Here is a 15,976-nt window from a genome sequence, read left to right as displayed (position 1 = left end):
TCAACTTGTGTAGCCATTTTCAGGGAGCTTTGAACTTGAACCCCAAGATCTCTCTGCTCATCAACACTGTTAATCATCTTGCCTTAACCGTGTACTGTCTCTTTGCATTTGACCTACCAACATGCAACACTTCACATTTGTCTGGGTTAAACGCCATCTGCTAGTTCTCCGCCCATATCTCCAAATGATCTATATTCTATTGTATTCTTTTGCCAATCTTCTACGCTATCCGCAACACCACCAATATTTATATCATCTACAACCTTAGTAATTCGCCCATCTACATTTACATCCAAGTCATTTGAATACATCACAAAACAGCAGAGATCCCAGTACAGAACCATGAGTAACACCACCAATCACAGACGTTCAGCTAGAACATGTCCCTTTCACCACTATTCTCCGTCTTCTATTCTGAATACAAGTGGGCCAATTCACATGTAGCTCATGCTTCTTAATCTTCTGGATGAGCCTCCCATGAGGGACCTTTTCAATTGTCTCAAAAAAATCCATGTAGACAACATGCACAGCTTTACCTTCATCATGTTTAAAAAACTCAATCAAGCTATTGAGACACAACTTGCACTATAGAAAGCCATGCTGCCCCTCCCTAATTAGGCCATAGTTTTCCAAATGCTCATAAATCCTGTTCCTAAGAATTCTTTCCAGTAACTTCCCTACCACTGACATGAGACTCACCAGTCTATAGTTTCCAGGATTATCCCTAGTTCCCTTCTTGAATAATGGAACATTAGCTACTCACCAGTTATCCGGAACCTTGCCTGTGGCTAAAGTGGACTTGAAGATATTAGTCAAGCAATTGCTTCTCTTACCTCTCTCAGTAACCTGGGGTACACAAGGAGTTTGCATGATACAAAAATTGGCTATGTTTGCAAGAGGAAGAAGGAAAGGTTAATTGCAGGAGCACGGAGAAAGGTTGGTTAAATGGGTAGAAAATTGAAGAGAATTATAATCCCTAGGAAGCTATGTGTTTAGGGAGGTGTAATCAGGCAAGTGAATACATAAGAAATGGGAGAATGAACATCGACTTTGGAATGAACATCCACACATGCTCAAAGCTAGCAGGACAGGTTAATAAACTGGGTAAAAGGGGATGTGGTATGCATTTCTTTATTAGTTAAGGCATGGAATATAAAGAGCTGGGAGGTTTTTGTGAAACCAATTAGTTGAACAACAGTCACCACATTGCAAATGCAGAGGAGATTTGCAAGAATGTAGTCAGGTATGAAAAATTGTAGCGTTGGTGATAGATCAATGAAGCTAAGGGTGTTCCCTTGGAACAAGAGTTTGAGGAGAAACAAGTGTATAAAATTATGAAGGACATACACAAATAGAAAGAATCTACTTCTGTTTGTCAAGAGCTAAAAAAATGGGGGAGGCATAGATTTAAGCTGGTATAAGGAGTATGAGGAGATAAGGACTTTCTTCCCCATCCCAGAGAATGATAGTGGCATGGAACTAACTAACTGAAAAGTTGGTAGAGGCAGAACTTCATCACATTCAAAAAGCACACGGTAAGTAGGCCTTCATGTGACCTGCAGGGCTACAAACCTGGCCTCCATCTGTGTTATATATTTTCTATGATTAGTTTCCTCAAGCAAATAACTTCTTCCTTAATGTCAACAACGATTAGAAATAAAGGTGGGAAGATGTGCCTGGAGGCTGTGGAAGTGAGCGAGGTCCTCAATGAATACTTCTCTTCAGTATTCACCAATGAGAGGGAACTTGATGATGGTGAGGACAATATGAGTGAGGTTGATGTTCTGGAGCATGTTGATATTAAGGGAGAGGAGGTGTTGGAGTTGTTAAAATACATTAGGACAGATAAGTCCCCGGGGCCTGATGGAATATTCCCCAGGCTGCTCCAAGAGATTGCTGAGCCTTTGGCTAGGATCCTTAGGTCCTCGTTGTCCACAGGAATGGTACCGGAGGACTGGAGGGAGGCGAATGTTGTCCCCTTGTTCAAAAAAGGTAGTAGGGATAGTCCAGGTAATTATAGACCAGTGAGCCTTACGTCTGTGGTGGGAAAGCTGTTGGAAAAGATTCTTAGAGATAGGATCTCTGGGCATTTAGAGAATCATGGTCTGATCAGGGACAGTCAGCATGGCTTTGTGAAGGGCAGATTGTGTCTAACAAGCCTGATAAAGTTCTTTGAGGAGGTGACCAGGCATATAGATGAGGGTAGAGCAGTGGATGTGATCTATATGGATTTTAGTAAGGCATTTGACAAAGTTCCACACGGTAGGCTTATTCAGAAAGGCAGAAGGCATGGGATCCAGGGAAGTTTGGCCAGGTGGATTCAGAATTGGCTTGCCTGCAGAAGGCAGAGGGTCGTGGTGGAGGGAGTACATTCATATTGGAGGATTGTGACTAGTGGTTTCCCACAAGGATCTGTTCTGGGACCTCTACTTTTCATGATTTTTTATTAACGACCTGGATGTGGGGGTAGAAGGGTGGGTTGGCAAGTTTGCAGACGACACAAAGGTTGGTGGTGTTGTAGATAGTGTAGAGGATTGTCAAAGATTGCAGGGAGACATTGATAGGATGCAGAAGTGGGCTGAGAAGTGGCAGATGGAGTTCAACCCGGAGAAGTGTGAGGTGGTACACTTTGGAAGGACAAACTCCAAGGCAGAGTACAAAGTAAATGGCAGGATACATGGTAGCGTAGAGGAGCAGAGGGATCTGGGGGTACATGTCCACAGATCCTTGAAAGTTGCCTCACAGGTGGATAGGGTAGTTAAGAATGCTTATGGGGTGTTAGCTTTCATAAGTCGAGGGATAGAGTTTAAGAGTCGCGATGTAATGATGCAGCTCTATAAAACTCTGGTTAGGCCACACTTGGAGTACTGTGTCCAGTTCTGGTCGCCTCACTATAGGAAGGATGTGGAAGCATTGGAAAGGGTACAGAGGAGACTTACCAGCATGCTGCCTGGTTTAGAGAGTATGCATTATGATCAGAGATTAAGGGAGCTAGGGCTTTACTCTTTGGAGAGAAGGAGGATGAGAGGAGACATGATAGAGGTATACAAGATAATAAGAGGAATAGATAGAGTGGATAGCCAGCACCTCTTCCCCGGGGCACCACTGCTCAATACAAGAGGACATGGTTTTAAGGTAAGGGGTGAGAAGTTCAAGGGGGATATTAGAGGAAGGTTTTTTCACTCAGAGAGTGGTTGGTGCATGGAATTCACTGCCTGAGTCGGTGGTGGAGGCAGATACACTAGTGAAGTTTAAGAGACTACTAGACAGGTATATGGAGGGATTTAAGGTGGGGCTTATATGGGAGGCAGGGTTTGAGGGTCAGCAGAACATTGTGGGCCGAAGGGCCTGTACTGTGCTGTACTATGTTCTATGTTCTAAGACATGAGATGGTTATCAACTTCAGAACTCGCACCACTCACAACCCTCTTTACATTGGCGGCACAGCAATAGAAACTGCAAACAGTTTCAAACTCCTGGGAGTGCACATCTCTCATGGTCCCAGAACATACTCTTACAATCAGTAAGGCTCCCTGATGCCTCTACTTTCTAAGGAGGCTGAAGAGAACTGGACTGTGCACATCTATATTCTACAGACTCTACTTTCTACAGATGTGCAGCAGAGAGCACACTAACAAGCTGCACATCTGCATGGTACAGAAACTGCACTGAGGCCGTTTGGAATGTTCTACAATGGGCAGTTAAAACTGCTTAATGTATGATTAACATCAGCCTACCCGCTATGAAAGACGTGTTCAAAAAGATGCTGGAAAAAGGCCAACAACATCATGAAGGATCCTACCCACGCTGCTCGAGCACTGATCGTTCCACTCCCTTCGGGGAGAGGTTACTTGGCATTCACACCACGACCACCACACTCAGTAACAGTTACTTTCCCCAAGCAGTAAGGATCAACACCTCCACCCATTAACCCCCTTCTGCACATCCTCAGGCATTGCTACTTTATCATTTCCTATCAATCACCTTATGGATATACAATCATTTACAGTACTGTGCAAAAGACTTAGGCACATATATATATAGCTAGCATGCCTAAGACTTTGGCACAGTACTGTATATTGGTTAAAATAAGAAAGTTACTGGGAAACAGAAATAAAAGCACTTAGCTTTGTATTCCAGCTGGTGGTGTAGTGGCATCCGCACCGGACTTTGAGGTAAGTCGTCCTGGCTTGAATCTGGCCGGCTCCTTGCACGCTTTCCATCCATGCTGGGTTGAGCATCGAACTAGCAACTCGGCCTCATAAAAAACAGACAAAAATGCTAAAGAAACAGCAAGGTTGCCACCCGACGTGCACAAGGCGCAGACAGAAACAACAGACAGCATTGTATTAGCTTAGTAGAATTAAGTGTTATTTGATAACTGGAAAGGTATAATATGCAGTACTGTGCAAAAGTCTTAGGCAGATAGCTATATATACACATGTCCCGAGACATTTGTACAGTACTGTATGTATATAAGCTATCTTATGTATTTGAATTTGCTTTTTTAAAAAATTCTGTTCTTTATCTTATTTTTCTTGTGTGCTGCACCAGGTTATTTGGTTCTCCTTGTGTACTGGAAATAACTTCTTAAATAGATTTCAAAATGTCCAATCAATACACTACATCTGCAACCCCACCTGAGAAGAATTACTGACCTATTTGCCTACAGCAGGCTTCTACACATGATGAGACAATAATCAGTGTTTATTTCTTAAAGTTGACTGGCTTGGAGATGATTGTGGGGGAAACACTCCCTTGCTCTCTCTCAAAGATGCTGCGGAGAGGCCCTCTGTTCATAACTCATTGGAATATGACAACTCTGACAGTGCAATGTTTTTCTTTATTCCATCCTAAAGTATTAGCATTGATCTTTAAGATCAATTCAGTGAGTAGATATGGAAATCCACAGCTTTCTGACTCAGCCTAGAGTGCTACAACTAAACCAGAGCTGACTGAAAGCAAGTTTCTCTACTGCAGTAGGTTTCCTAATTCAGAATCTAGACACTGAGAAATTCCCTCCCCAGTTATACAATGCAGAAATGAACCCTTCATCCCATCACATCCATGCCAACTATCAAGTACCCATTAATACACTTGTCATCCCACCCGAACCTAGCAAATAGACCACACTTGGAAACAGGGCTCACTACTAAAGATCCTTGCTTAATACTGTCAGGGCTACAGTGGTTTCTCTGGGTAATAAGTTGTTAAATTTTGCTGCTGTTGTTTTGAGATTCTCGGTCTGAGGGTGGATATTGGGAAGCTTGCCATGATCCCAAAATAACATCCGTTGTGACGTGATTCGGGTGGTGTTGAGGATGATGGACAAAGAGCTCTTCCACCCGCTCACCAGTTATCAAAGGGACCTCACATTTTTTCCCTTAGTCTTAATCTTTTTAAATCAAGGTGGTGTTGCTATATTGTCTCCAAAAATTCAGCATGGAAATTTTAGTGCCCAAGAATTATTACAGTATCAATTCCACCCATTCAAGGTTTATCAAGGCCAACTTAAATGATTTATTTTATGTTATGATTTAGTACACAGCAAATGTGAAAAAAAACTAAATACTGGAAGCCTGAAATAAAACAGAAAATGCAAATCAGGCAGCTTCAAGAGAGAAACAAAGTCAACAATTTACTGCAACACACATCAAAGTTGCTGGTGAACGCAGCAGGCCAGGCAGCATCTGTAGGAAGAGGTGCAGTCAACGTTTCAGGCCGAGACCCTTCGTCAGGACTAGACTTCATCTAGTCCTGACGAAGGGTCTCGGCCTGAAACGTCGACTGCACCTCTTCCTACAGATGCTGCCTGGCCTGCTGCGTTCACCAGCAACTTTGATGTGTGTTGCTTGAATTTCCAGCATCTGCAGAATTCCTGTTGTTTGCGTCAACAAATTACTGTTTAATTATAAAGGTCTTTGATCTGAAATACTGTTTCTCTCTTCAGATTTCTTAATGGGACCTCACTTTTTTTTATTTTCGCACTATTTAACTAGTTAATATATATACTTACTGTAATTAATTTTTCTTCTATATATTGCATTCTACCACTGCTACAAAGACAAATTTCACAACATATGCCAATGATATTAAACCTGATTCCGAGATGCTGTCTGAACTGATGAGCACATTAAGAATTCTGTTTCACTAGTGTTTTTTGCAATCTATAAACCTTATGCCTTTCTTCAGAGCAAGGAGTCCCAGCACCACATGCCTGATCATTGTGAGATGAAGAGACCTGTGAACCTAGATCCAGCATGTGCTAATTTTGTTGCACTGAGGGAATAAAATGGAGAAGCCAGGTACAGGGAAAAGGAGAGAAAACTAAAAAGCGGGAGGTGGGTGGGGGATGGAAAGATACAAGAAACAAACCATCAGAGTCTCCCTTGCTTGATCGTTACCTTCCATCCAGTTGTAAACTGATATACAAATGCTGGTAGGTTGTTAAGCATTATGTTGTTAATTTGGGAACAGCAGCACTCTTAACAATCAATGCCAAGAATGTCTAGTGATGTTTGTTTTTTCACTGCAGTTTACAAAATCTGGATGTTAGTATTAACAGCATCAACGAGTACACGGGAGACTCAGGGAAAGCCAGTGATATGTCGGTTTGCAGCTGGCCTGGTGAACCCTTCCGGTGGCCACCCTTCCCAATCCTGTACCAACTCGGCAGGGAAAGGCCGGTGAGTACATCAGTCCTTTCGTATTTGTGACACTTATTTCGGTGTTGTTCCTCCGTGCAAGTAGCATTGAGTATTGAGTACTAGACCATTGAGGACAAGAAATAAGAGGAGCATGGTTGAGATTACCCTTTGTGTGTTGAGACTGACATTTGGTAGAACATCACCCCGCTAATCCAAATCAGCACAGTAGAATTTGCTCAATTAACCTGCGTTTCAGCAGAATGACTAATCATCTTCCCCCAAATGTTAGAGATTGCTTTAAAGGGACCATGAATCGTGAGTGAGATTAGCTACCTCATCTGAGGCTATGGCCTGTGGAATTCTCAATCTACCAGATGTGGTGGAAGCTCTAAGGGAAGTGGCAGAGTGAGGAATTACACAATGGTCAGTAACAAATATAATGGTAATCTTTACATTACCGAATGTGAAATTCATGCAGATTTGAAATGGGAGGAGTCAGGATGCGTAAACCAATCCAGCTGTTGGAATAAATAGCCTGTTTGTGCTGTGGATTTCATGTTAAAAATCTAAATTCTCTCTTTCAGTTCAAAGCCAGACGGCCACACTCATACTATGAAGGGATGGAACTTGTGAGCATGGAAAGAAATTGGACGGCCTAAATAGCAATAGAAAATATTCATCACCCTTTTTCATCACCCCTTTTTATGAAGGTCAGGCCTATTCTTTTTTGGGTTGGGTACAGTTAGGTATCCTCATAGAAGATATTTCCATGTTTTTAAATTGGCCACCTTGTGTAAAAACAATTAGCCAGCTCATTTGGGTCTGGATTTTAATGTCACTTCCGTGAGCATAAGTTTCCTGTGGAAACAAGGCTCTGACCTCAGATTAAACAACACACCATCTGGATTCTGCACTCTGACCTCAGCCCTGTGTTAAATGATGAGCCATTTACTTTGGTTCTCAAAGAAGTGAAAACACACTAAGAAGGGTTGCAAAACGGTGGGGCTCGCCCTTCTCAAACTTAAAGAATGTGCTCAGCTTAAGTATGTACTATGATGCCGCACAAGTAAGACAGACAGTGACATCCAACGATAAATCACAACACCAAAGAAACAATGGAAGGGCAGGGGGAGAAATGCTGAGCAGCCAAAAACATCATGATTTATTAATATTTGAAGTAACTTCATAATTCAACACAACCAAATTATACATTTTACAATCACATTCTATTTGTAAACAGTTAAAAAGCCACTGACTTGTTTGCATCTTCCAACAGACAGTTAAAATGAAGGCAATGAAATGGTGGCATTGTCTGCATTGTTAAAATCGTGTCCTGGTTTGTCTCACTGAATGAATACATTTTGTGACAAAATCAAAATGTAAAATAACTCGTTTTCTGTTTAACTCTTTTATATGCAAATTCTAACATTAAAACGGCCTCTTATGGATGACGGTATGATTCTGTGAACCAGTAGAGTTGATCACAGTATGCATAGTTACAGATCTCAGCCATTTTTTTGTTTAAGTACAACAGTCAATTGGACAGTCACAATAGCAAAATACATTTAGCCACTCGATAATGGGAATATAAAGGAAGGGGGTGGTGGAAATAAAGTATATATACTACAACATGTCAGCAAAATTCACCTTCACTCATCATAAAATGACAGCAATTTCAAAGCAATAGCTGGAAACTCCGGCTTTAAGCAGTTAACTTGGCAAAAATAAAACAATGGTAATTTTACAGAGCAGTTTAATTCAGTGCTAAAAGTTGGAGAGGGGGTGTCCTACACAAAACTACCATAAGTTTCTAACATGGGAAAGAGGGGGAGGGGGAGGGAACTATTTCCTGAGAACCATGCTCTTTCTCGTTTCAGGATATAGAGGAATAGAAAAAAAAAAGAACATGGTCAAAACACTGTTCAATATTCCCAGAGATAGAACATCTTCATCTGCAATTTTTTTTTAATTAAAAAAAAAATTATTTTCATTTATGATGGAAGAGTAAACATTTCCCCTCAGAAGTCTGTAAACAAGAGGGCACAACCAGGGCACCTCCAAAAAAAATGAAAGCTCTATTGAAAGTGCTGTACCCTCCTGGCTTGCAGGGTGGGGTTGCAAGTCACAGCTGTTGCCACAGTGTCACACTGCAGAGATTAAATTCTTTAGGTTTTCTTTAATCTTATTAAAATGTTTTGAAAAGAAGCAGGTTGGTGCAATACTTCTTTTTGAAACTGCAAGCTCAGTAATGATAACTTTGCTCTACAATACCACATTACGGTAAGTACATGTCAAGGCATATTAAAGAGCACACTTTTTTTGCCATTTATTTCCTTGCTAAAACAACATTTTTGAGTAAACATTTACACTTGAACTACCCTCTCCACCCTCCACCCCAACCCCACCCCACCCCGCCCTATTGCCAATTGGACAGGGAGACAGTACTCAGTGCAGATTTAACAGCTCACTCCCAACATCACCAAACTCAAAATAGTTTTGGAATTTAAGGAATAGACATGATGAGTGCACACAACTAGCTCAATTGAAGCAGTTTTTTTTCCATGGATAGCACTATCTGGAAGTATAAATATATACTTTTCACATTTTTTAAACTATTGGCCTGCATGATTCAAGTATTAAAACTGATATGTTCTGGGCTAAAAGAAAGTGGAAATAAAGGTGCAGAACGGAACATTTCCACAGGTGACCCCTTTTCTCCTTCTCTCTCTCTCTTTCTCACGCTCTCTTGTGTTGTAGGTGAAAAGTCCGATTAGTGCTGCTTTTCATGTTGAGGTCACAGTTTGAGTCATGTAAAGTTAAATGGACTCTCCACCTCCAAGATGATCAACGGGGAGGAAAGCATTAATGGGGGATGGGCTGCCGATTCCCCGCATATCATTGCTGCTTGGGGTTCCCCAGAGGCTAGTGGAATAATTAGGAGTACCCCAAAGTGAAGTGCCATGGAGGTCTCCACTACCAGTTCCTGACAGCCCAGCTCCATTCCAGTGACTGAGATCATTGCGGTTTGAGAATGGGTGGGAACTGTCAATGGATGCAATACGGTTCTGGCTGGATCCCAGAGACTGCCAGCCCAGAGAGGGCGTCAACGACTGGCCTTGTGCAAAGAAGCGATTAATCTCGTCTTCACTGGCAAACTCAGCAAGAATGGTAGTGTTCCCTAAAACACACCTGGAAGTCAAAAGGGAAATCAATCAAATAAACATTCAGCACCCGGAATGCAATAAAAATACCCATTTCATCTTAAAGCCATGGACAAGTGGAAGAGAAATAGGAACTACTAGATCTGTTCTGCATTGATAATAAGCATACACTAACTGTGCTGCAAGTTTTTAAAAGCAGGAATGGCAGGAGTGGAAAAACAAGGTTCAGGGCTAGAAGAAGAGAGGCTGAAGGGGAGCATTATGTTACCAAAGGTTTACATGAAAAGCTATTTAATATACAATGCCTCGTAAAAGTATTCAGCCCTCAACCCTTTGTTCACATAAATGGGTATTACAACCAGATTAATTTAACTGATTTTTGTGAATCATAGGCTCTTCCCCCCACAGTAGAACCCAAAAAACAATGAATATGTATGAAAAACTAAAATCTCAAAAACAGCAATGTCAGCATTTTAAAAGTATTCATCCCCCTTTGTCAGTATTTATTTTATTTTATATTTATTTACTGAGATTCAGCCCGGAAAAGACCCTTCCGGCCCTTCAAGCTGCCCAGCCAGCAACCCCGATGTAAACTTAAAGCCAATTTATACTTGTGCGTCAAATCGAGCCATAAGTTCGGCATAGCCACATACCCTACACCGTACCCTACGCTGCAGCCTGAAGCGCACCTCCCCAAAAATATAACCACACGTTGCGGCGAAGTAGACCGTGCAACTGTGATTGGTCCGCTTGGTAGCATCGCATTTCCTCCTACGCTGCAATAGCTTCCCATTGGGCGACTGAAGGGCAGGGAAGGAACTCTGGCTGCAATGCTGTCCATAAAGCTTTACAGACCTCTGAATCTACCTGCCGACATCTGAAAATATTTGAAATGCATTTCCTCATCCACGTCTCTCAGTGGCCAGACAAGCACAGAAAATTCACCCTCCTTCAGTTTCAGTCGCCATTGTTTGAAGTTTGAGTTTCTTCGTGTTGAGTTTCAACACGAAGGAACTCAATACAGTGGCATAGAAACCCCATCGCCAGCTAGTGTTTTGGTGGTGAATTGCAGAGCGACACAGACACACCAACGCACAAGTATAAATGCTCACAACGGCATAGCCCACTTGCGTAGGCTACGGCGTAAGCTAGTACGCACAAATATAAATCAGCCTTTAGCCTAATCATGGGACAACTTACAATGACTAATTAACCTACCAACTGGTAGGTCTCTGGTCTGTGGGAATAAGCTGGAGCACCCAGAGGAAACCCACATGGTCTTGGGGAGAACATACAAACTCCTTACAGGTAGTGATGGGAATTGAACCTGGTCACTAGTGCTGTAAAGTGTTGTGCTAATCACAAGGCTACCGCACCTCCTTGAACCACTCTCCCGCAGCTACGACAGCCAATAATCTTTTTGGATAACCTTTATTAGCTTTGTACAATGTGATGGAGTGAAATTTGTCCATTCCTCCTTGCAAAATTGCTCAAGCTGAGGCAGGTTAGTTGGAGAGTGGTGATGGACAGCGATCTTGGAAGTCCTGCCTGAGATATTTGCTTGGGTTAAGGTCAAGACTCCATCCGGGTCAATCAAGGACATCAATTTTCTCCATGGTTGCTCTGGCAGTGTGCTTTGCGTCATTGTGCTGCTGAAAGATGAAATTCCTCCACAGTTTAAGCTTTTTGGCAGAAGCTTGCAGCAGGTTTTTAATCCAAGATCTCTCTGTATTTAGCAGCATTGATCTTTCCATCAATCCTGACCAGATTTCCAGTCGCTGCTGCTAAAAAGCATCCCCAGAGCATGATACTATCTCTACCATACATTACAGTAGGGATAGTGTCAACTGGCTGATGCACAGTATTAGATTTATGCCACACGTACCGTTAGTGTTGAGGTCAAAAATTTCCACTTTAGTCTCATATGACCACAACACCTTCATCCACATCTTTACAGTATCTTCTATGTGACGCTTTGCAAAGGTTTGCAGGCAAAGATATGCTTTATTTTAGCCAGGGATCCTTCCATAAATTCCCTTTTAGTGCAAGGCCTTGGAGATTGTGGAGCCAAGGTCTTGCACTATCTCCAGTTGCAGCCACTGACTTCTGCAGCTCACTCAAAATGACTGTTGGTATCACATTAGCCTATCTTACAAGCGCCATTCTTCTCTGGCGACTAAGTTTAAGCCTGACTTAGGCAGCGTGGCTGTGGTTTCGTATTTTTCACGACGGACTGCACTGAACTCCGAGCTATGTTCACTGCCTTTGAGGTGGTCTTGCACTATTCCCCACATTGTGCTTCTCTATTATCACCTCCCTGACTTGCCTTGAATGCTCTTTCGTCTTCATTTTGGTTTGATTTGTTGAAAATCTACCAAACTGCTGGACCTTATAGAGAGAAGGATTATTTATTCAGGTGATCATCCAATTTTCTGCATCAACAAATTGGGTGAGTTCTAATTACAAAGGGGATGAATGCTTTTTCAGCCTCACAATTTTGGTTTTAATTTTCAGTAAATTGTTGATAGGTTTTGGAATTTTTTTTGATTTGACATGATGCACAATGTTTTGTAGATTAGCTCAAAAAATCCTACTTAAGTATATTTTAAATTTAGAAAATGAGACATTAAAATGTGAAATTATTTGTGGGGGGGGGTGAGTACTTTTTCAAGGCATTGTATTAATAAACTCCAGACACCACTAGCAAACCCAACGTTTGTGGCTGTCCTCAAAAGCTCTTCAAAAGCAGTGAAACACCATCTTGAACTGCTGCAGTTGATCTAGGATTTACATATCCAACTTTGGTCAGTAGTGACAATACAAAGATGGTCAAAAGGAAGCATCAATTTACCATTGCCATATGTAATGTCAATGTTAAAGAAAATGGGGAATGAGCTAGTAGTTAAGATGAAAATAGAAATGTGCAGAAGAATGTGAAAAATGTAAAACAGGAACTGTTACAGGAGAAAAAAAATCTATATCCTGTATTGGAGTACGTCTGGTCTTCTCACTGAGCTGGTCAGTAAAAGAGAGTAAGAATACCACAAAAGAAGAAAATTGAGTAAATGACCAAGCACTTACAATTATCAAGGCTTGCCTCAAAACGTGACTGAAGCCAGACTGAGGCAACTTGAAGGGGTACATGTTCTGAGAAGAGGGGGAAGATAAGGCATGAAGGAAATGTTTGGAACTTAAAGGTGTCATAGAGTATCCCCAGATCCTTTTGATCTTCAGTGCTCTACCATTTACCGTGCAAGACCTACCCTGGTTTGTCACCACAAAGTGCAACACCTCACATTTATATGCATTAAATTTCAATTGTCACTTTTCAGCCCTTTTTTTCCAGATCCTGCTGCAAGCTTTGATAGCCTTCCTCACTGACCACTACACCACTGCAGATCCAGTATACAACACTGTCATCAAAATCATTAATATAAATGACAAACAACCATGGACTCAGCACTGATATCTGCACCACACCAGTAGTCACAGGGCCCCTGTCAGAGAGGTGACTATCTATTACCACATAGACTTCTCCAGCTTAGCCCATGTTGAATCCAATTTGCTATTTCATCCTGAACGCTGAGCAACTGAACCTTCTGGACCAGCCTTCCATGCAGGACTTTGTCAAAAGCCTTGCTAAAGTCCATTTAGACAATTTCCACTGCCTTTCCTTCATCAAATTTCCTGGTAATGTTCTCAAAAAGCTCTTAAGATTGGCTAGACACAACCTACCACACACAAGGTCATGTTGACTATCCCCAATCAGGCCCTGTCTATCGAACTATATATACCTGTATATACTGTTCCTTAGAATACCTTCAAATAATTTACCCACTACTGATATTTGGCACACAGGCCTAGAATTTCGTATCTTATTCTCAGTCTTTCACGAACAACGGAACTTTAGCACTCCTCCAATACTTCAGCATCTCACCCACAGCTAAGGACACTTTAAATACCTCTGTCAGGGCATCTGCAATTTCTGTATAGCCTCCCATACAGGATCCAAGGGGGCACCTTGTCAGGCCCTGAGGAGTTATCCACCTTAATTTGCCTCAAGACAGCAATCACCTCCTCTTCTGCAATCGGCATATGGTCCATAACCTCACTACTATTTTATCTCAATTCTATAGACCACGTTCTTAGAAAATTTCTGAGTAAATACAGATGCAAAAAACCCATTTAAGATCTGTCAGCTCCATGCATAGATGACCATGCCGATCTTCAAATGGAGCAACTTTGTCCCTTGCTTTTCATATATCCCCAGAAGCCCTTGGGATTTCCCTCTTAAGTGTTCTCTTGCATTTCTGATACTCCTCAAGCATCTCATTTATTCCTTGCTGCTTATACTTGGCATGTACTCCTTCTTAACCGGGATCTCTTGAAAACCAAGGTTCCCTAAAGGCCTTGCCATTTATCCTAACAAAATCATGCAAATTCCGCACTCTTCAATATTTCATATTTTTGAAGGCTTCCACTAAGCAAGCATCCTTTTTTGCCAGAAAACAACTTATCACAATCTAAACCTGCCAGATCCTTTCTGACGTCATCACAATTGGACTTCTCCAATTTAGACTCAACAATACTGCAGTGACCTGTTGTCAAAAGAAAGCAAACCTTATATCTAAGAGCTTGGAGAAGGTGGATATCTTAATAGAAGTTTCAAAGACAATCACTGAATAACTGCATCCATTGCATATCTCCTCCAACCCTCTCAAGTAATATCACATGGAGACCAGAAGTGTACATTTCTTTTTCCTCCCACATATTTCACTTGATGTTGTTGCTAAATTAAATATTAAAATAATTTGCAGACTAATGCTTTTGGGATAGGCAGCAACTCTGCATCAAATGTGAGCTCCAGCGCTGTACAAAAAAATGACCAAAACCTGCACATCATTGCAAACTTAGCTTGATTAAGGTTCAAAACTTCTTGCTTCACAAGATAATTTATGTACTTTCTAAATCCCTTCCCCTTCTTGGAAATTAACAAAATTCCCACCATATGTCTGTTAGTCAAGCTCAGGTGCTACTTACATGTGCAGAGATTTCTGTGCCTTGGCTGCCTCTTCTTTCGAACTGTAACATACCAAAGCGTTTCCGTGGGGCAGGTTAAGGTGGAATGTTATTAGTGGGCCGTGCTGCATGCACAGTGTACGCAAGGTGGAGCCGTCAATCTGAAGGTTAAAGACACAGCAAGAGTCCATTCAGTGAGAATAATACAGGGCAGCAAAATGTCTACAACTTGCATTTATATGGAGGTTTTGTATAGCAAATCCTTCCAAAGGTGATTCACAGGAATGATTAACGGTCAACATCGAAGAACAGAAAGTACAGATGGCCAAATCAAGTAGATTTGAGAAGGATTTGAAAAAAAGAGGTGGAGAAGTTTATGAAGGGAATTAAAGAGTTAGAGCTTAGGCAGCTAAGGCATAGCTGACCTAGCAGAGAGAAGGTAGTTAAAAAGACCAGAACTGAAAGCAAAGCTAAACTCTATAGCCCAGAAAACACACCAACATGGATGAGCTTTAAAATAGAAAGTATGATGAGTTGTTTCCAAAGCAGAAAACATAACCTAATTCACTGAGAAATTCAAAATGCAGGGAGGACTATATCATGTTCAGATTTACATTCTGCTGAGCTGCACACTATGATAATGAGCGACAATTTCCATTAACTTTTGTTAAGTTAGTTAAGTCTCTTGGGCTAGAGAAATAATCTAATCATCCAGACATCCGGCTATCCAATGACCTGGAAAACCAATCCATGAGTTGGTGATGCTTATCTCAAATCACACAAGGACATCTGGACAAAGTAACAGAATGTTGTCAATCTGTGTGTGAAATTGCTCTTAATTCAGCAAGCTATGCCTTTGGGGTGCTAGAAGAGAATGGGAATAGATTATGGTGCAGATAATTTTGAAGATTTAAAAAGTGAAGGTCTGTTATCAACTGTACATTTGATATGTTTGTTTTGCACTGTATAAATCTTTTCTACTTTTTTTGTTGTTGCATTGTAGAAACTTATTAAAAAATCAATAAAAAAGTGGTTTACTTTGCTTGTAAATTACAATGATGCTTGCAGTACGTTTATAAAGCTGCAACATATTAACAATCTTGTCCTTTCCCAAGTTGCACACAAGACAAACTGGTCTCTCATGCATTT

The 15,976-nt window shown here is 41.3% G+C and overlaps 2 protein-coding genes across 6 annotated transcripts in view; one reads left to right on the top strand and one right to left on the bottom strand.

Annotated features, from left to right (window-relative positions):
• The window catches only part of LOC140202424 (uncharacterized), a 68,781-nt gene extending 52,963 nt beyond the window's left edge, over positions 1-15,818 (top strand). Inside the window, exons 10-11 of the mRNA XM_072267292.1 lie at positions 6,536-6,686; positions 7,232-15,818. Of these exons, the coding sequence (XP_072123393.1) occupies positions 6,536-6,686; positions 7,232-7,306 (226 nt within the window). The 3' untranslated portion in view covers positions 7,307-15,818. The remainder of the gene's footprint in view (positions 1-6,535; positions 6,687-7,231) is intronic.
• LOC140202898 (trinucleotide repeat-containing gene 6A protein-like) overlaps positions 9,069-15,976 on the bottom strand; it is a 175,636-nt gene continuing 168,728 nt past the window's right edge. For all 5 annotated transcript variants that reach the window (XM_072268445.1, XM_072268446.1, XM_072268449.1 and 2 more), the window contains 2 exons: positions 14,849-14,988; positions 9,069-9,836 (listed from right to left, as the gene is read on the bottom strand). In XM_072268445.1, the coding sequence (XP_072124546.1) occupies positions 9,464-9,836; positions 14,849-14,988 (513 nt within the window). In that variant the 3' untranslated portion in view covers positions 9,069-9,463. The remainder of the gene's footprint in view (positions 9,837-14,848; positions 14,989-15,976) is intronic.

The sequence above is a fragment of the Mobula birostris genome, chromosome 9 (assembly GCF_030028105.1).
Source record: "Mobula birostris isolate sMobBir1 chromosome 9, sMobBir1.hap1, whole genome shotgun sequence".
Taxonomy (NCBI): domain Eukaryota; kingdom Metazoa; phylum Chordata; class Chondrichthyes; order Myliobatiformes; family Myliobatidae; genus Mobula; species Mobula birostris.
This window is presented reverse-complemented; position numbering and strand designations above follow the sequence as displayed.